The sequence below is a fragment of the Vulpes lagopus genome, chromosome 7 (genome assembly GCF_018345385.1).
Source record: "Vulpes lagopus strain Blue_001 chromosome 7, ASM1834538v1, whole genome shotgun sequence".
NCBI classification, from domain to species: domain Eukaryota; kingdom Metazoa; phylum Chordata; class Mammalia; order Carnivora; family Canidae; genus Vulpes; species Vulpes lagopus.
In genome coordinates, this window is record NC_054830.1 from 12,706,331 (window position 1) to 12,726,309 (window position 19,979).

Consider the following 19,979-nt stretch of genomic DNA (forward strand, 5'->3'; position numbering starts at 1 on the left):
CCATTTCTCTTCACGTACAGAGATGCCTCTAGATGCCTCTACCTTGAGGGAAGCTAATGTCGCCCTAAGATTGTCTTGGTTGCAGGCTCTTCTGGCCTGGGGACAGGCTGGGAGGTCAGGGTGTGGGGTGTGGGCCCCTAGCTTGCAGTCTTTTCTCATAGCATCATTAGGTGGTACCTCTTCAAAGCAGAAATCACCACTCTGGGGACACGAGGGTCAGTGGTTGAATGTCTACCTTTGATTCAGGTCATGATCCCCGGGGTCTTGGGATCCAGTCCTACATCGGGCTCCCGACATGGAGCCTGCTTCTCCCTCTGCCTGTGTCTCTGCCTTTCTCTATGTCTCTCATGAATAAATAAATCAAATCTTTAAAAAAAAAAAAAAAAAAACAAAGGGTAGCCAGGGTGGCTCAGTGGTTTAGTGTCCCCTTTGGCCCAGGGTGTGATCCTGGAGACCAGGGATCGAGTCCTGCTTTGGGCTCCTTGCATAGAGCCTGCTCTCCCTCTGCCTGTGTCTCTGCCTCTCTCTGTGTCTCTCATGAATAAATAAATCTTTAAAAAAAGAAAAAAAAAAAAAGAAATCACCACTCTGGAATCTTTGAAAGGATTCAGTAATATTTATTTAGTGCCACTAGCATTTATACGGGACACAGGCCGGGCTAGGTGTGGACGGGAGGGAGGGACTCTGATGGGGCCTGTGGGTGACATTGGCCCTGGGCTCAGGTGCGGCCTGGCAGGGGAGCCAGGAGACTGTCCCTGAGGGGACTGAGGCTAATGTCTCCCGTTCCTGCTTCACTAGGCCTGACACCCTGGGGGTGAGGAGTCAGAAGAGGAGAAAACTGGAGGGCAGTGTGGCGAGGGCACAGAGGTGGCAGATGGGTATGGTGCTGCGGTCACCTGGGCCCGAGTGCGTGGGAGGGTGTGACATCGGGCAAGGGCTGGGCAGAGGTGTGCATGTGCGTGTGTGTGACGTCGGCACTGCATCTGTGGGTGACATCCTCCCTGCGTCTGTGTGGCACCACTGCCACGTTCTTGTGTGATGCCATCGCCTGGTCTGTGTGATGTCACTGCATCTTCGTGTGACGCCACTGTTGTATCGCTGTCTCAGGTGAGAGATCAGGCGGGCAGGTGTGGGCCGGTGAGAAGGTGTCGGGGGTGCAGTGGGGTGGGGGGGAGGACGAGTGTGGGGTCCGGGCCGTGGGTGTGTGCGGGAGTCGGTGCGGTGGCCCCAGCTGCTCGTGTGCCCGGGGCGTCTCGCTGCGCGGGGTCCGCAGACTGGCCAGTTGGGGCCGCACCTCGGTCCTCAGGGGCCAGAGCCTCATCAGCCACTAGGGCAGGAAGGAGATGGTAACACAATAGTCAGACAGACAGACGGAAGGATGAACCTTGCCTGGGCCCACCTCCTCCCACCGCAGGCCCCTTCTCGCTACCAAGGACTCTTGGGCTCTTTCGGGGTTCAGCCTTCCCATGAGACTCGGACCTGCTGAACCTCTCTGGGAGGGGGGGACTGAGACGTGGGCCTCCTCATTAGACAGATCAAGAGCCAGCGGGCAGAGAGGCCACCTTCCAGGGCGCCGGGCCTCTGCCGCATTTTACCTTTGCTTCCCAAGGCCGGTGGGATCCTGGGAGTCTGCCCCAAAGCCCCTGTCTACACCCCTACCCCTCAGACAGGGCCTCGGCCTCGCTCCTTTGTCTCCGCAGCACCCCCCAGGGCCAGCCCTTCACTCATTCCCAGGAGGGTTTTTCCAAGGGGCCTGCCCCTCTCCACACACTCTCCCTGGATCCCCTGTGCCCTGGAGACCGAGCCAGATCCTTTCTACCCGGCATTCAAGGCTCCACCCACTCTGTCCCTACCAGTCCTCTTCATGAGAAACTCAAACCCTGCCAGAGTCCCCCCAGATCTCGAGAGGCAAGGCTTCGCTTCACCCCTCCCCCTGCCTTCGCAGGAGCCGTCCTGCTGTCTGGGATGCCCTTCCCCCTCCTTGGCCTAGCAAAGGTTCTCGTGAGGGGTCAGGGGTTGGCTCAGACACTGTTTCCTGGTCTGGGAGGAGGGGGCCTCAGCCAAGTGCTGCTTCCGCTGGCCCCCTCCCTTCCTTCCCCGCTCTTCCCTGGGGCCAAGCCGCCTCACGTTCCTTGGCTGCCTCTGGCCCCCCTCCCTGGCTCCAGCTTGACCAGGATTCACCAGGCTCCCGGCCAGCCCTGACTTACATTCTTCGCCCGCTCCTGCCCACCAGCCTGCAAGGCAGGGGGGTCCCTGGCCATTTCTCAGAGACTGAGGCTCCTAAGCCCCCATCATCACATGCCTGGAGCAGCACAGTGGGCTTCGACTCCCCAACAGCGACCAGAACGTGCCTGTGAACACCTGGGTCCCGTCCTGTCCTCCTTGGCTCACCACTGTCCCGGGGCTCCCCAGGTTCTCCCTGCTGCCACCGGCCCTGCCCGATCTGAGCCCCCTGCACCCCCTCCCTTCCTACTCAGCCCCCACCCCCACCCCAGCCACACCAGCCTCCTCACCTGGCCGGTCCTGACTCCAGGCCTTGGCATAGGCTGTGCTCTCTGCCTGGTTCACTCTTTGGGGGACCCCCCCACCCCTGTGGTTCCTCCCTCACCTCCTCCTGTTCTCTGCCCCAACTTCACCCTCGTGCAGGGCAGAGAAGCCTCCCTGGCCCCTCATGTCGCCAAGGGGCCCCGTGACAGCAGCTCATTCATCTGGTTGGTCCCCCGATTGCCCCCCAGCTAGACTGGGAGCCCCAGAAGGGCAGCGGCTTCTGTGCCCATTCCTCCCGAGTCCTCCTCACCCAGCCGCTGCTCCAGACACACGGGTTGAGTAAACGAACCGAATCACAATAGTGATGGCCATGAACTTGAGCCACAGTCGCTGTGTGCCCGGCTCGGCTGGGAGCCAGGGCTGGACTTCCATCCTCAGCCTTCCACACTGTACCTTTTGCCCCTAAACCAGACTTCCTATGTGTCTTCACATCAACCGTGTGTGTCCCTGTCGGTGTCTGGGTTTAACTTAAATAAATCCATAGCCAGAGGACACAGTCTTACCGGGCAAAAAGGAAAACTAGTACATTTGCCATCAGGAGAAAATGACTTAAAGACGTCCAACGAAAAAGCGAGACGTGATTGGCGTGGGCTAACCCGCGAGTGGCTGGCCTCGCTGGGGCTCCAAGCCAGAGCTGATGGGCCCTTTCTCCGGGGAAGGTGAACCAAGGCTGGAGCCCAGGGAGCCCGGAGGCCCTTCCTGAGACCCTGCAGAGAGGCTGCGGGAGGGGCCCTGCTTAAGTACTCATTGTTTTCTCTGTAGAGGGATGTCTTTTGGGGTAAACAATCTCAAGAGCTTCCCCTTTCTCTGCTGGGATGGGCCTGGGCTGGGAGCCTGGCTCTAGCCCTGACTCAGTGACGCAGGACCCCAGGCTGGTCACTTCCCTGGGGCCTCAGTTCCCTCCTCTGAGAAGTGGGGATAAGAATAGAACCTTCTTCCTTGCCATGATGGCTTTGGGCCAAGATGGAGAGAGGAAAACTGCTTGGAGCAGGGTCTTCTCTCCACCCTCTGGCTTCTCTCTCATCAAGCTGCTGAGGGGGGTGGCTGGGGGTGAGGGTTTCTCCCAGACAGAGCCATCCGGAGTGAAGGGACAAGTTCCACAAGGAGGTGAGCTCCCTGTCAGAGGGGCTATGTAAGAAGAGGCAGAGTGGAAATGGAGCTGGAGGTGGAGGACCCCCGGGATTTGAAGACAGACCTCTGGAAGTCTGTTTGTCCCCAAAGCCTACATTTAAGGCTAAAATAGACCAGGGGGACAATAGCGTTGCTGGCAGAGCCCTGTTGGGCACAAGCTTGGGGTCGGAGGGATGTGACTTAAAATCCCAGGTGTCTCTTTGAGCCCTGAGTCCCAAACTGTGAATGGCAGTGCTCATCCCAGACTCCTTGGCCAGCGATGTGATCCTGAACCCCTGAACCGGGAGCATGGCCACCACCTGGGAGGGAGCACAGGATGTTCTTGGGGCGGTGGCCTGAGTCACCTTCCCTGTGATGCACATGCCGTCCTCTGGGAGGTGGCGGGGGAGGGGTGGTGGTGGGTGTTGGTGGTGCTGGCACCGAGTCCTGAACTGGGTGTCCGCTGACGGGTGCCCTGGTGCGCCCTGCTGCAACCCCCGGCCCCTTGGTTTAGGCAGTTGTGGACAGCACTTTACAGTTAGCAAAGAGTTTCTGTGCCCTTGATTTCGGAGACCTCCATTTTTGTAGAGGTAGAAAGAGAGGCTCAGAGGGGAGGGTGAGAGGCCCAGGGTCTTCAGCTGTCCCTCCTCCCTTCCACTGCTCCAGCCACCCTCCCCAGCCACATCCTCCAGCACAAAGGCCTCCTCCCCACCAAAGTCCTCTCTTGCCTGCCTGGACTCCAATAGCCTGGGTTCTTGTCTCCAGCTCTGCACTCCCCAGCTGGGTTATCTGGGCCACGATGCACACCCTCTCCGTGCCTCACTTATTTAGTCTGGAAAGTGCCACTAACAGTGGCTCGCCCACTGATTAGGGTTGTGAGCATTGGGTGAGTTAATCTTGCAGAGTGAGTTCAACTGTGAACTCACAGTAAGCACCTCATAGTTGCAGGCTCTTGGTCTCTCTCTCTCTCTCTCTTTTTTTGTGGCTCCTTCATTGTTTCTCTCACCCCCTATTCAGGGAGTTTAATGAACGGATCTGTGTGGGTCTTGGTCACTGCTGTGTCCCCAGGACCCAGCATAGGGCCTGGTATACAGCAGGCACTCAATTAAGGAAGCAGCAAGTGGGAGATGAGCCTCTCTCCCCTCTTAGTCCTGTTCCCAGCCTCCTCTGAAGCCCTGAGACTGAACCATCTCAGTCTGCCCAGTGTCTCACCTGGATGGGGCTACAGCATTGGCTGCAGGGGGCCTCTGGGACTCCAGGATCCTTCTCTTGAATTCCTCCAGGCCAGCTGGGTCTGCCGCGAGAGGGACAAGTCAGCTCCAACCAACTGCCCCAACCCTGGGCTAGGGATGGGCTGGCAGCCCCTATAGCAGGGCTGAGACGGGGTAAAAAGTAGAAAGGACCATCCCGACCCTCTTCCTGGCCCCTGCCTTCTGTTACTCACCGATGGGCTGGGGGTTGGGGGCAGGGCCCGCAGGTCTTGGTATAGGTATCGGCTGTGACTGTGGGAGGAAAGATGGAGAGAGGTTGGCAGAAGCTGGGACCCCTGTACCAGAGTGCCAGGGAGGCTCCCCTCCTCCATGCCCTTCAATACCTGAGTCTGAGCTCCTTCCAGGGCAGATACTGGAGAAAGACACCCACACTAATGGATGTACAACCACCTGCACCCACCTCCCCACAAAGGACTGGGGACCCCAGGGACTGGCTTTCCTTGGAAGGCCCCCCAGAGACTCTGCCGTGACCTGCTTCAGTCTCTGCTATAGTCTTAGTTCCAACCCAGTCCCAATTCATGACCCCAACAGAGTCCACCCACCCAACACCCAGCACAGCCCCCTTCGAGGTTGAAGCTGACCCACTCTGTAAACCAGCTGCCTTCCCTCCCACAACCCTGTGCCTGAAATCCAAAACCAGCTCTAAACTCAATCACCTGACATCTAATCCCTACATGAAAACAGAACCTTCCTTAGAATCAAACCCCGACCTAGACCCAATCCTAATGACAAACCTGATTTAACTATAACTTTATATCTAACTCTGACCCAACGCATTCCTTAGACCTGGCTGCTATGAAAAGTGCACCCCCATCCTCCTTCCTGCAGCCCAGCCCTGGGCTCCACCATGGCCACCCATAAACACCTTCCCAGCACCACGCTCATCCCAACTCAGCCTTAGACCCTAGCCTCTACCCCATATGGAACCCCAAACCAGCCCCACCCCAAGATCAGCATCTGTACAGTTTCTTTCAACACCCAGCCCTGACCCTCACCCTGTCCCAGGTTCCCTACCCTAACTCAGGGTCACCCAATCCTTCATTTCAAATATATCCCGACGTCAGCCCGATTTCATCCATTTCTCAGCCAGCCGCCCTAAACCAAAACCAACTTCAACTGCTAACCCGTGGTCAATCCCAATCCCAATCCTAATGCCCATGAAATTCTAAGTTCACCTTTGGCCCCAAACTTCTAATCATCTCTAGACCCACCAGCCACCTACACTCACCTGAGCTTCGACTCCAGCTTTGGTGCTTCTACACAATCCAACTGCAGAGCCACTGACATCCTACACCCAAAGCTAGACTCACCGGCTGCCCTGCACATGACCCCTGATCTACCTTTCAAGCTTTCCTCACAATCCAAACTCAACACAACCCCAGTTCTAAGACTGATGTAATCTTCAATGGAGCCCTGACTCCAACTCAAACCGACTCTGAACACAGCATTCCCAAGAACTCACCTTGATACAAACACAGACTCTGCTCCACACCAAGCCTTCCTCTAGACCAGCCTTAATCTTCAGTCTAACTGCCAACCTAAGCCTTCAACTCAGACACATCCCAACCCTGACACGAACACTCCACGAATCACCAGTCCTCACCCTGAATGAATTTTGAGGCCCACCAGCCACCCCTAACTCAATCTCAATCCTTAATCCTCTCTCAGTGTCATTCCAAACTCCACCCCAATCCTATGTCAGTGAAACTCTCGAGTTAACTCACCAGACCTAGACTGGGAAGCCCAACTCAAACCCAAGTTAGACATCACCACCAACGTGGCCCCCAGACCCGACTCCAATGCAACCTGAATTCAGGGCCCTCTCGCCCACCTTGGCCTTGATGCAGGTGTCCAAGGCGGAGTTGCTGACGGCCAGCTGCATTCTGAGCTGCTCTGCGTCCCGCTTCTTCTCCTCCAGCTCCTTCGCCAGGGTGTCTCTCTCCTTCCGCAGCGTTGCCTTCTCCTCCAGCGCTAGCTGTGTCTGCCGGGCGCATTCAGCCTGGAGCTTGGCCTCCCGGGCCTGGGCCTCCTTCTCCAACTTCTCCTTGGCCTCCTGACTTGCCTTCAGGGCCTGCTCAACCTCCAACTTCTGGCGCTGGATGTCCGCGTTCTCGCGGGCCACACGCTCTATGCCGGCCCGCAGGCTCCGGGCCAGCTCCTCCACCTTGGTGCTCATGAGGGTGGGCATGTGGTCGCAGCTTCTCCGGATGGAGGTTATTTCTGAGCCCAGAGGATGGTACAGATTATAGCTCATGGTGTCCAGGGTGCGTGGGATAATGGAGTCCCTCCAGAGGTTACGCAGCTCCGTCTCAAACTTGTCCTTGTCCAGCGGGAGGCAGAGGGTCTGCACCTTTTGCAAGCGATCCTCAGCCAGCTGTCGCTCCTGCCGCTGCTGCTCCCGGGCCTTGCCACACTCGGCCAGCTGCTCCTCCACCACGCGCTTGCTCAGCACCAGCGCCTCCTTGTCTTTAGTGCACACTTGCTTCTCCTTTGCCACCTCCATTTCCAGCGTCTTGGCCTTCTGGTTCAGCATGAGGAAAAGGGCTACAGGTACAGGATAATAAATCTCAGGAAGGTTTGGGTAGCCAAGACACCGGGTGGGGAATCTACCACCCTTGCTCCCTAACACCCAGACCACTCACCATTACAGCTCTTGTTGGTCTCCTTAAGTTGTTCTTGGCACTGCTTTTCACTCAAGATGATGGCCACCATGTACCGCTGGTTGTTCATGTAGACCACCTAACCGGATGGGACACAGGTCAGAGCCCACAGTCTGCCCCCTGCGGGTCCCCTTGCTCCTGGTTTGCCCAGACCCTCTGGGCTGAGGGCTCAGATTCCACATCCAGGTGGCCTGGGTTGGCCCAGTTCACAAGGGCATGCTCCTTTATAGGGGATGCTGGCTGGATCTTCAAAAGTTCTTACAGTTAGGGGCACCTGGGTGGCCCAGTTGGTTAAGTGTCTGCCTTTGGCTCAGGTCATGATCTCCAGGTCCTGGGATCAAGTCCTGCCTTGAGCTCCCTGCTCAGTGGGGAGTCTGCTTCTCCTTCTCCCTCTGCCCCTCTCCCTGCTCATGCTCTCTCTCTCTCTCTCTCTCTCTCTCTCATAAACAAAAAAAAAATTTTTTTTAAGTTGTTATAGTTAATACTATTTGGCAATGATAAAGAAGAAAGCACTGATACACACTACAACTTGGATGAACCTTGAAAACATTAATTCACATTTGTGGCCAATGACTTTTTGACAACAATGCTGTTACGAACTGAATTGTGCCCCCCTCATTCATGTGTTGAAGTCTGGACCCCCAGGACCTCAGAATGTGAGAGTATTTGGAGATAGGGTCTTTAAAGACGGGATTAAATTAACATGAGGTCATGAGAGGGGCTCTAATCCAGGATGATTGGTGTCCTTAGAAGAGGGAATTTGGACACCCAGAAATGCACAGAGGGAAGATGATGTGAAGACACAGTGAGAAGGTGCCTACAAGGCAAGGAGGGAGGCCTGGAACAGACTCTTCCTTCCTAACCCTCCAAAGGAACTCACATCTTGACCTCGTGTGTGTGCAAAAACAAATTTCTATTGTTCAAACCACCCAATTTGTAGCAGCCCTAGAAAATTAGGCAAAATCATTCCATGGGGGAAAAAGTCTTTTTTTTCTTTTTGGAAAAAGTCTTTTCAACAAATGGTGCTGGCACAGCTGGATCTCCACATGTTAAGCAATGAATTTGGACCCTTACCTCACACCATATACAAATATTAACTCAAAATGGCTCAACGACCCAAATGTAAGAGCTAAAGTCATAGAACTCTTTAGAAGAAAACATAGGTATTAACTCTGCATGACCTTGGATTTGGCAATAGTTTCTTAGATGTGATACCAAAAACACAAAGAGAAAAACTAATCAATTGGACTTTGTTAAAATTAAAAACTTTTGTGCTTTAAAATATTCTTTTCTTTTTTTAAAGATTTTATTTATTTATTCATGAGAGACCCAGAGAAAGGCAGAGACATAGGCAGAGGGAGAAGCAGGCTTCTAGTGGGGAGCCTGATGTGGGACTCAATCCCAGGACCCTGGGACCATGACCCTAGCCAAAGGCAGACATTCAACCACTGAGCCACCCAGGTGTACCTAAAGAATTCTACCAAGAAAGGGAAAAGACTGTTCAATCACTGTGTTGTAGACCTGAAATTGATGTAGCGTTGTGTGTCAACTATACTTCAGTTAAAAAAAAAAGTAGAAAGGGAAAAGACAACCCATAGATGGGAGAAAATATTTCCAGAGAATGTATCTGATGATAGGATTAGTATCTAGAATATACAAAAGTAAACTCTTATGGATCAATAGTAAAAAGATAACTTAAATGAAAAAATGGGCCAAGTATCTGAAATATTCCTTCAAAGAAGATACACATGTGGTTGACGGGCACATCAAAGAATATTCACCATCATTAGTCATCAGGGAAATGCAAACAAAAACCACCATGAGATTCCGCCTTCCAACCAGGAGGATGGTTATAAATGAAATGGAAAACAAAAACAGAGAGTGACACGCATTGGTGAGGCTGTAGAGAAATGAGAAATTCCAGGTAGTACTGGTTGGAATATAAAAATGGGGCAGTGGGGGATCCCTGGGTGGCTCGGCGGTTTAGCGCCTGCCTTTGGCCCAGGGCACGATCCTGGAGTCGTGGGATGGAGTCCCACGTCGGGCTCCCTGCATGGAGCCTGCTTCTCCCTCTGCCTGTGTCTCTGCCTCTCTCTCTCTCTCTCTCTCGAATCAATCAATCAATCAATCAATCAATCAATCTTTTTTAAAAAATGGTGCAGTGGTTTTGGAAAACAGTCTGGCAGTTCCACAAAATGTCACACATAGAATTACCATGTGACCCAGCAATTCCACTCTTGGGTATATACCCAAGAGAAATTGAAGCATAGGTCCACATGAAGACTTTTACATGCATGTTTACAACAGCACTAGTCACAATCACCCAAAGGTGGAAACAACCCAAGCATCCATCAACAGGGGAACGGACAAAATGTGGTCCATCCACAGAATGGAATATTACTCAGCCATAACAAGGAACCAAGGAAGCCCTGACACACACTACAACATGGGTGAGCCTTCCAGACATCATGCTGAGTGATAGAAGCCAGATGCAAAAGGACACCTGTTGTAGGATCCCATTTATACAAAACATCCAGAACACAGAAGGACACCTTATGACCCCATTTATACGAAACATCCAGAACAAAATTCATAGAGACAGAAATCAGTGGTTGCCAGGGGCTAGGGGAGGGGGCAGGATGGGGAATGGCCGCTCATGGAGACAGGGCTTCTTTTTTAGAGCAATGAAATGTTCTAAAACCAATTGTGATGATCACCCAGCTCTGTGAAGGTGCTACAAATGATTGAACCATACACTCTTAACGGATGAGCTGTAGAGCATCTGAATTGTATCTCAATAAAGCTGTTTTCATTTTTTAAATTTTTAAAATATTTTTAAAATATATTCATGAGAGAGAGAGAGAGAGAGAGAGAGAGAGAGAGAGAAAGGCAAAGAGACAGGCAGTGGGAGAAGCAGGTTTCATGCAGGGAGCCCTATGTGGGACTCCATCCCGGGACTCCAGGATCATGCCCTGGGCTGAAGGTGGGCGCCAAACCCCTGAGCTCCCTGGGCGTCCCAATAAAGCTATTTCTAAAGGAAGTTCTTACAATTCGACAAGGTGTGTTTTCCAAACTGTGGAACAGAATCCTCTGCAGAAATATTGCAAGTAAAGCGATGAAGAATGCAGTGGGTTGGCCTTTCTGTCATTCCTTGTCCTTATACCTTTGGAAGCTGGCCCTATGCTCATGACCCCGGGGTTAGGGGGAAGGCAGAAATAGCTCTGGAAGTTCTAGTGATTTTTGTTCTCAAAAAGCCACAGAAGAGGAAGATCTGTGGGTTTCAACAAAATGAGTTGGATCTAAACATGAGATGAGAAAGAGGCTTTCTTCCTGTAGGAGGAAGTGAAAAAAGAAATGAGGCCTGGGACCTCCTTTTTTTTTGTTTGTTTTTGGAAGATTTTATTTATTTATTCATGAGAGACACACAGAGAGAGACACAGAGACACAGGCAGAGACAGAAGCAGACTTTATGCAAGGAGCCTGATGTGGGACTCGATATCTGGACTCCAGGCTCACACCCTGAACCGAAGGCAGGCACTCAACCGCTGAGCCACCTAGGCAACCCAATGATGAAATATTTCTAAAATGCACACCCAACATAAGGCAGATAGGAGCTATTCGTACTTCTTACTAAGAACCAAAGACTCTGATTTTTTATTTAGCCAGCTCTTATTCATAGCTGGTATGTGCTGGCACATTCTGAGCACGTTATGCATATTAAATCACGGGCCCACAGTGATGCCAATCCACAGTCAGTTAAACTTAAGTTCCAGATAAATAAAGAGTAAATTATTTTAGGATGAGTGTGTCCTCAGGGTACCTGAGTGGCTCAGTGGTTGAGCATCTGCCTTCAGCTCACGTTGTGATCCGGGGTCCTGGGATCAAGACCCACATCAAGTTCCCCACTGGGAGCCTGCTTCTCCCTCTACCTATGTCTCTGCCACTCTCTGTGTCGCTCATGAATAAATAAATAAGTAAGTAAAGGTAAATGTGTCCCCAATATTGTGTGGGAAATACTTGTACTAACACAATAAGCATTGCTTATCCACATGGGCTCCTCACATGCAATATAGAGCCTGTGACTGTCTCTGGCTCATGGACGAGGGAACCGAAGCTCGGATGGATGATGTGACCAGCCCAGAGTTCCCAGGGTGAGCGTCCGGCCTGAGGCCTTACCCGGTCAGCCTGGCACTGGCGGAAGCTGGCGTTGATCCGGTCCAGGTCGCGGCGGGCATTCAGCAGCAATTGCATGATGGTCTCCTTGGCGCGGGAGGTGAGGTTGAGCTCCTTGGACAGGTTGGCCTGGGAGGCCGTGAGCCCCACGACCTGGCTGTACAGGCCCTCGGCCCGGCGCTCGGTGGCCTGCAGGTTGGATTCTGTGCTCACATGCACGTTGCCGTAGACCATGAAGAGGACGAGGCCCAGGATGATGAGAAACTGGATGAGCGACACGAAAAGGAAAAAGTAGCGCAGGTAGTACCAGCAGCCCCGGGGGCTGCCCCCTGCCCGCGCGTAGGCTCCTCCGTGCTCCACCGGCAGGCCCATCTCGCTGCCTGGTCCCCCGCGCTGCTCAGCCCTGCGTGCGGCCTGCTCTGGGTGGCGGCAGCTGCCCCTCTGCACCCTGCACCGAGGGGGGGAGTGTTTATATTACTCCTCTTAATACTTCCTCTGCCTGGCTCCTTCCTGACCGAGAGGAAATGAGGGCTGTGGGTTATCACAACACTCCCACCCTGGCTGTGAAGGGAGGGGCTGCGGCGGTGCTTCTGGCCTTCTGGTAGCCACTGGGTGGGGCACCAGCTGGGTGGCAGCACTTGCTCGGCCACCCCGAGCCTCAGTTTCTCCCCTGTCCTTGCTCTGTGTCAAGTGCAGTTCTTGGCACTGGCTGCATAGCATCTCCTGTCGTGGCCCCTGTCTCGTGGAGAAGGAAACTGAGGCACAGGGAGGCAAAGGGACTGTGGTGAGTCTCCCACCGGTGGTTCGCAGAGCTGGCCTTACCTCCTGGTGGACTAGCTACAGATGTGTGGCCACCTTGTGAGCTAAGTCAGGTGGAGCGCTTGGCCCAGAGCCAGGCACGCGGTAGGTGTGCTTTAGCGGGGCTCTTCACAGAGGGCGGATGCATGGGTGGCAGTGGCCGAGGCCCCCGGGCTGTCTGCCCACCCGTTGCCCTGTTTGAAAAGGTGCTGTGTTAAGTACTCCTCGAACAGCAGCATAAGCAGCAGTGAACTTGGAGCTGAGACAGCAGGCTTGGCCCAAGGGAGCTCAAGGGAGGGGCTTCTCCTGTCTGTTCTCAGTTTCCCCTTCTGTGAGATGGGTAACCCTGTGGGATCCCTTGGTTACAGGGCCAGGGAGGAGGGTTTTAAGAAAGGGCTTGCTGTTTTGTTATTACTAGCATTTCCTCCTGGAAGTGTTATTTCTGGGCTCTGTGCGATGGTGAGTGGGAAGTGCCAGATAGGTGGGGGGTTGAGCTTCACTGGGGGTCAGCCCTTGGGGTGGGCAAGAGGGGGATTTGAGGACCAAGGAGCAAAGGATTCTGAGTGTGCCCTCCTGGCTATCCCCCCAGAACCAGGAACTCCAGGAAAACCCTCCATGCTGGTTGAGGTGTCAGCGTCAGGCCTGATGAAGGGACCCTCAGGGAGACAGAGTGGGACACAGCCCCTAGTTCCTTGGGGTCAAGGCTGGTAGGAGGGAGGGATGGGGGCTGATGGCAAAGAGGCCAGCGTGTGGAGAGGATGCTGGACAAAAACACCATTGCTGTACACTGCTTTGGGGGGCTCAGTAGGGTGAAGGGTGCTTTGTAACCATCATCCAGGTTAATGGAGTGGGGGGTAGTCGACAGCAGAGAGGGGGTCCTCCAGGATGGTGTTCATCAAAGAGGCAGGAGTTGAGCTGGGAAGGAGGAAGTTCCCAGGGGTAGGCAGGAAACCCCAGTCTGACCTTTGGCCTTTGCAGCTACCCAGTGATTCCTGATTCCGGACCCTTCCCAGAGCCTAGCTAGGGGGAGGAGGGTTGGGGGCTGCAAGTGGTGCCCAACCAGCTATTTCTCTGGGTTGGCCAGGCCCACCCAGAGTCCCCTTGAGCAGGATGGGAGGAGGACATCTTCCATCTTTGCTAATGGGGGCCACGTAGGCAGAGTGACTACGTGGTTTTAATTTAGGCTCTGGACTTAAGTTCTGGCTGTGCCACCTATCACCATGTGTCCTCAGACAAGTGATTTTCCTTGCTTAAGTCTCAGTTTTCTCCCGTCTAAAGTGGAGGTAACATGGCCAGTCATGAAATACTTGTCACAGCGTCTATCACTGTGACAGACCGTAACCCCCTTAATAAATGTGGTTACTTTAATAAATGGGGGTACTTTTTTAAGGCACGAGAGGCAGGATCATGTGCAGCCTCTGATGCCAGGTTGTGAAATTGATATGTAGGGGAGGGACACTGCCTCCAAGTAGTGGTCCTTGAGGTCTGTGGGAGCATCGAATAGAAAAGAGCATGATAGGTGTACAGCCTGGTAAGGTGGGTCCAGTGGGGATGCTTAGACATGGGGGCAGTGCCTGGGTCAATACCAGTAGGTGTGACAGTCTTGGTGTGTAATTAAGATTCTATCTATTCTCCGTGATATATTGAAAATGTTGCATATATGTATATGAACATGATATCTGTTGTCAAGGAAAAAGAAAGGCAACCATAATTTCCCAGAAAATTAAAAAGCCATCCTAGATCCAATGGTACAGTTTTGAGTAATTGTCACAGTGTAAGAAAATTTTATTTTTTTATTATTTTATTAATTAATTAATTTTTTAAAAGATTTTATTTATTTATTCATGAGAAACACACAGAGAGAGGCAGTGACATAGGCAGAGGGAGAAGCAGGCTTCCTGAGGGGAGCCCGATATGGGACTAGATCCTCAGACTCCAGGATTATGCCCTGAGCCAAAGGCAGATGCTCAACTGCTGAGCTACCCACGCGTCCCTATTTATTTATTCTTAAAAGATTTACTTATTTATTTGGGAGAGAGAGAGAGAGAGAGAAAGAGAGAGAGAGAATATAGAGGGAGAAGCTGACTCCCTGCAGAGCAGGGAGCATGATATGTGGCTTGATTCCAAGACCCTGAGATCATGACCTGAGCTAAAGGCAAATGCTCAACTGACCAAGAACAGGGGGCCCTGTTCTTTTAATTTTTAAATTACTTAATTAATTAATTTGAGAAAGAAAGAGAGTGAGCTCATTTGTGTGAGTGGGGTGGAGGGGCAGAGGGAGAGGGAGACAGAGAGAATCTTTTTTTTTTTTTAAGATTTTATTTATTTATTCATGAGAGACATAGTGAGAGGGGCAAAGACATAAGCAGAGGGAGAAGCAGGCTCACTGTGGGGAGCCTGATGCAGAACTCGATCCCAGGACCCCAGGATCATAACCGGAGCCAAAGGCAGATGCTCAACCACTGAGCCACCCAGGTACCCCATAGAGAGAGAATCTTAAGCAGGCTCCATGTGTGAGGCTCAATCTCATGACCTTGAGATCATGACCTAAGCCAAAATCAAAGACAGACGTTTAGCCATCTGAGCCACCCAGGTGCTCTAGAAACAGAGTTTTAAATATACACACTGATGTCATTTGTATCAAGCTCAAAGACAATATTTTTTTAAAAGATTTTATTTATTTATTATGAGAGACACAGAGAGAGGCAGAGACATAGGCAGAGGGAGAAGCAGGCTCCCTGTGGGAGCCCGACAGGGGACTGGATCCCAGGACCCCTGGATCACGACCTGAGCCAAAGACAGACGCTCAACCACTGAGCCACCCAAGTGCCCCTCAAAAACAGTATTCTATCTTTTTTTGGTAATTTGATCTCACATCTTTGATTTGCAATGTTTCTTTTCTGAATAGTTTGTTTTATTAGCTAGGTCTTTTTAAGTGGAAAAAGTAATGATGAAACTTCCTGTTTTTGCTCAACATTATGTCTTCAAGACTTATTGATTGCTTTTGCCTGAGGCTTAGGTTTTCATCACATACGTTACCATAGTAACTATCAATGGGTAATTTAGATTGTTTCTAAATTTTTTTGTTTCAGTGAACAAAATAAGATTTGATATCCAAATCCCCACAAATGAAACTGCTGGGTCCCGAAGCAGTCACATCTTCTATTTTGACAGCTAGTCAACAATTGTCCTCCAGAGGTAGTTTCCATTGACACTCCTGCCAGCAGTGTCTAAAATCTCTAAAAACAGACTCTTTGAACACATTTGCCTGTGTCCCTGTCCAGAAAACCCCAGAGGGAGGAAATAAGTGACAGATCTTTGGATTCTTATGAGGTTAAATGCATTGGTCCTGATGGGAGCATTTGGTTTTTTCCTGAAAACAATTTGTCATGTTCACAGGAAATTTTGCACATGAACCCCTCTGAATTCCCTTGGAGGGTCATCACAAAATCTGGCTTTGATTTTAAATTTCTGTTTGTTTGTTTTCTAAGTTATTTTTATCTATTTATTTTTTTAAGATTTTATTTATTTATTCATGAGAGAGACACAGAGAGAGAGGCAGAGTCACAGGCAGAGGGAGAAGCAGGCTCCCTGCAGGGAGCTGGACCAAGACCTAGGGATCATGATCTGAGCCAAAGGCAGACACTCAACCACTGAGCCACCCAGGGGTCCCTGTTAGTTTTCTAAATTAAAAACAATCAATTTGGTTTTATGTGTTTGTTTGGGCACAGAAGGGAAAAGTGTTATGAGGAAGTCAACTTCGTGTCATTACCTAAAACTGACACTGAAATTCTCAAGGAGACACAGGATTTTTTAAAACTCTCACAGAAGGGTGCCTGTGTGGTTCAGCAGGTTAAGTGTTCACCTTCAGTTAAGTGTCCGCCTTTGGCTCAGGTCCTGACCTCAGGGTCCTGGAATGGAGCCTCACCTCTGCTCCCTGCTGGGCCGGGAGTCGGCCCCTCCCCTCCACCCTCCCTCATGCTTGCTCTCTCTCTAAAATAAATAAATACAATCTTAAACTTTTCTTTAAAGATTTTATTTATTTATTCATGAGAGAGAGAGAGAGAGAGAGGCAGAGGCACAGGCAGAGGGAGAAGCAGGCTCCATGCAGGGAGCCCAATGTGGGACTCGATCCTGGGACTTCAGGATCACACTCCGGGCTGAAGGCGGTGCTAAACCGCTGAGCCACCAGGACTGCCCTAATCTTAAAATTTTTTATTTTTAAAGATTTTATTTAGGGGCACTTGGGTGGCTCAGTGGTTGAGCGTCTGCCTTGGGCCCAGGTTGTGATCCTGAGTCCTGGGCTTGAGTCCCACATCGGGCTCCCTGCAGGGAGCCCGCTTCTCCCTCTGCCTGTGTCTCTGCCTCTATCTCTGTCTCTCATGAATAAATAAATAAGGTCTTCTAAAAAAATAAAGATTTTATTTATCCATTTGAGTGAGAGAGAAAGAGGGAGAGCATAAGCAAGAGAGGGAGGGAGGGACAGAGGGAGACAGACTCTCCGCTGAGCTGAGCAGGGAAGCGTGGGGGCTCCATCCCAGGACCCTGGGATCATGACCTGAACTCAAGGCAGATGCTTAAATGACTGAGCCACCCCAGTTGCCCCAAATAAATAAAATCTTAAAAAGAACCCCCTCTCCAAACCAGAACTCTCACAGAACTTTAGGGAAGTCCTTAAGTGATATTTCCGGTGAAAGAAAAATTTCAGCGAAGTCCAAAAAACCATCCATTTTTATATCAATGTGTTTGGTTAAATTCAAATGAAATCACGTTTTGAGCTTTTGGAGGTGACAGAGGAAGCAAAGAGAACCTGTCAGAGATGTTACTGGCTGGTAAAAGCCCCCTACTTTCTTGCTTGGGGTTGGGGGTGTAGGTGGGGTCAGGCTGCTGCTGTGGGTGCTCCCTGCCTACAGCTGCACCAGGCTTCCCTTTTCTATCCTCACCCCCCTCCACTGTCAGGGCAGCCATGGGGTGGGGGTGGGGGTGGTGGGGTCCAATGTAACAAGGATGGGGAAACCAAGGCAGGGGCCTAGGAGGTTGTGCTGGGGATAGGGGTGGAGACAGATAAACAGAGACAGAGACTCAGTGACAGAGAGACAGAGACTTTGAGTAGTAATTAAAGTGGGAGGCAGAATGGAGTAAGGGCCTGCCAAAGGCTGGGGGTGAGGAGGCAGGTCCCACCAAGGAGCGCTATTTACTTCCCTGAGCAGCTGAGGGAACCTCAGAGCAAATAGGGGTGGGGGGCCTGGGCTTCTCCCTAGGTCACCCTCAGTCTGCACCCACTCCCTATCCTATGGCCTCCCTGGGAGTTCAAAGCCCTCAGCCTGTGTCCTCTCTATTTTTCCAGTTCTTTCTGACACCAGATCTAACTGTCCCCTTCCTGCTCACACACCTGCCTTGGCTCCTTATTCCCTCCAACCTCGAAACGGATTTTCAGAGGTCCGGTGGCATGGCCAAGATGAAGCCACCCGAGTGAGTGGAGAACAATGATAATGTGTGAGGTCCCATTTACAACCCTGAGCCCAGCTCTTTGACCCTGGGATCCCACAGCTGCACAGTGAAGGGGTGTTAAGTCAGACAAAGCAATGTCAGTCTCCAGCTCTGGTCTTCTGGTCTTCTGGTCTCCAGCTCTGGCTGGCTCCAGAAGAAGCCACTTCCTGCTCACTTCAGGATTGGGGGTGACGGTGGTGGTGGGGCTTGATTTCAGTCCCACCCTTAGTCTCTCAAGCTCTGAGCCCTTGGGAAGCAAAGGGGTGTGCAAGGTGGGGCGACGCCTGGTGGCTGTTAGCAGAACTAAGCGGTTAGACCTCCCCGCCGCCTCGCTTCTCCTTGAGCGTTGACCTTCCAGTTGCCCCTCCAGGTGAGCCCCTCCCAGGTAAAGACCCAGATCTGGTACCTCCAAGCCCCAGGCCGGTAGGGGGGGATAATGAGCAAGACTGGATGAGGTGGGGGAAAGAGTTCCAATGGCTTCCACCCTGCCTCAAACACCAGCCTCTTAGGAATTTTTAGAAACAGATTTTAATTAAAGGTAATACATGTGCATGATTTTAAATGCAAACTTTACAAAATGGTATACAAATATGAGACTGCACCCACCCACCCCACCCCACTCTCACCCCTGTAGTTCCTGCCCCAGGGGCCCGGGCTGTGGCCAATGTTTCCTTCAGAGACACTGGGGTAAAGATCTCTTCCATCCCTGCATTTTAGCAAATGCACACAAATGGTCACTTTACTGCTTTTTACATTAAAATGTTGTCAGAGGAGATTTGCTTTGGCCCCTTTGACATATTGTATCTGTGTTCCACCACATGGATGGATGGACACTCATGGAAACAGTCACCAACTGGAGGACATTGAGGTGGTTTCCAATTTTTTGTAATTACCAAGATATGATAATAAATGTCCTAATTCTCTTCCCTACCCTTACCCTTTGTCTCATTTTTGAAAGTCAACTTTTAATTTTGGAATAATTTTAGATTTACAGAAAAGTCACAAAGATAGTACAGAGTCCCTGAATGGCCCGCACCCAACTTCTTCCGTGGCTAAGCTATTTTACACTATGGTTCACTCGTCAAAATGAAGAAACTAACCGTAGGACATTAAATTAACTAATTCTAGATTTTAGTTTTTATTTTTTATAAGATTGTATTTATTTATTCATGAGAGACACACACAGAGAGGCAGAGACACAGGCAGAAGGAGAAGCAGGCTCCATGCAGGGAGCCCGATGTGGGACTCGATCTGGTGACTTCAGGATCACGCCCTGGGTCGAAGGCAGGGGCTAAACCGCTGAGCCACTCAGGCTTCCTAATTCTAGATTTTATTGGATCTTCTCACTAAATGTTTTTCTGTGGCAGGATCCAACCCAGGGTTCTGCATTGTATTTGGTCCATTATTTTCTTTCTTTCTTTCTTTCTTTCTTTCTTTCTTTCTTTCTTTCTTTCTTTCTTTCTTCTTCTTTCTTTCTTTCTTTCTTTCTTTCTTTCTTTCTTTCTTTCTTTTCTTTCTTTCTTTTCTTTCCTTTCAAGACTTTATTTATTTATTCATGAGAGACACAGAAAGAGAGGCAGACACAGGCAGAGGGAGAAGCAGGCTCCATGCAAGGAGCCCGATGCAGGACTTGATCCAGGGAATACAGGATCACACCCTGAGCCAAAGGCAGACGCCCAACCACTGAGTCACCCAGGGATCCCTCTTCTTTCTTTCTTTTTCTTTCTTTCTTTCTTTCTTCTTTCTTTCTTTCTTTCTTTCTTTCTTTCTTTCTTTCTTTCTTTCTTTCTTCTTTCTTTCTTTCTTTTTCTTTCTTTTTTTCTTTCTTTCTTTCTTTCAAGATTTTATTTATTTATTTTAGAGAGAGAACAAGAGGGAGCAGAGGGAGAGGGACAAGTTGACTCTGCCCTGAGCACAGAGCCCCATGTGA

The 19,979-nt window shown here is 51.0% G+C and overlaps 1 protein-coding gene across 1 annotated transcript; it reads right to left on the reverse strand.

The window, feature by feature from the left end:
• Positions 1 to 601: 601 nt before the first annotated feature.
• On the reverse strand, positions 602 to 12,222 carry LOC121496014 (plasmalemma vesicle associated protein). Its single transcript, XM_041764188.1, has 6 exons — positions 11,765 to 12,222; positions 7,571 to 7,667; positions 6,760 to 7,472; positions 5,102 to 5,159; positions 4,870 to 4,951; positions 602 to 1,327 (listed from the first exon to the last, which is right to left on the reverse strand). The coding sequence occupies exons 1-6, from the start codon at positions 12,131 to 12,133 to the stop codon at positions 1,321 to 1,323; spliced, it is 1,326 nt and encodes a 441-aa protein (XP_041620122.1). The 5' UTR covers positions 12,134 to 12,222; the 3' UTR covers positions 602 to 1,320.
• Positions 12,223 to 19,979: the final 7,757 nt, after the last annotated feature.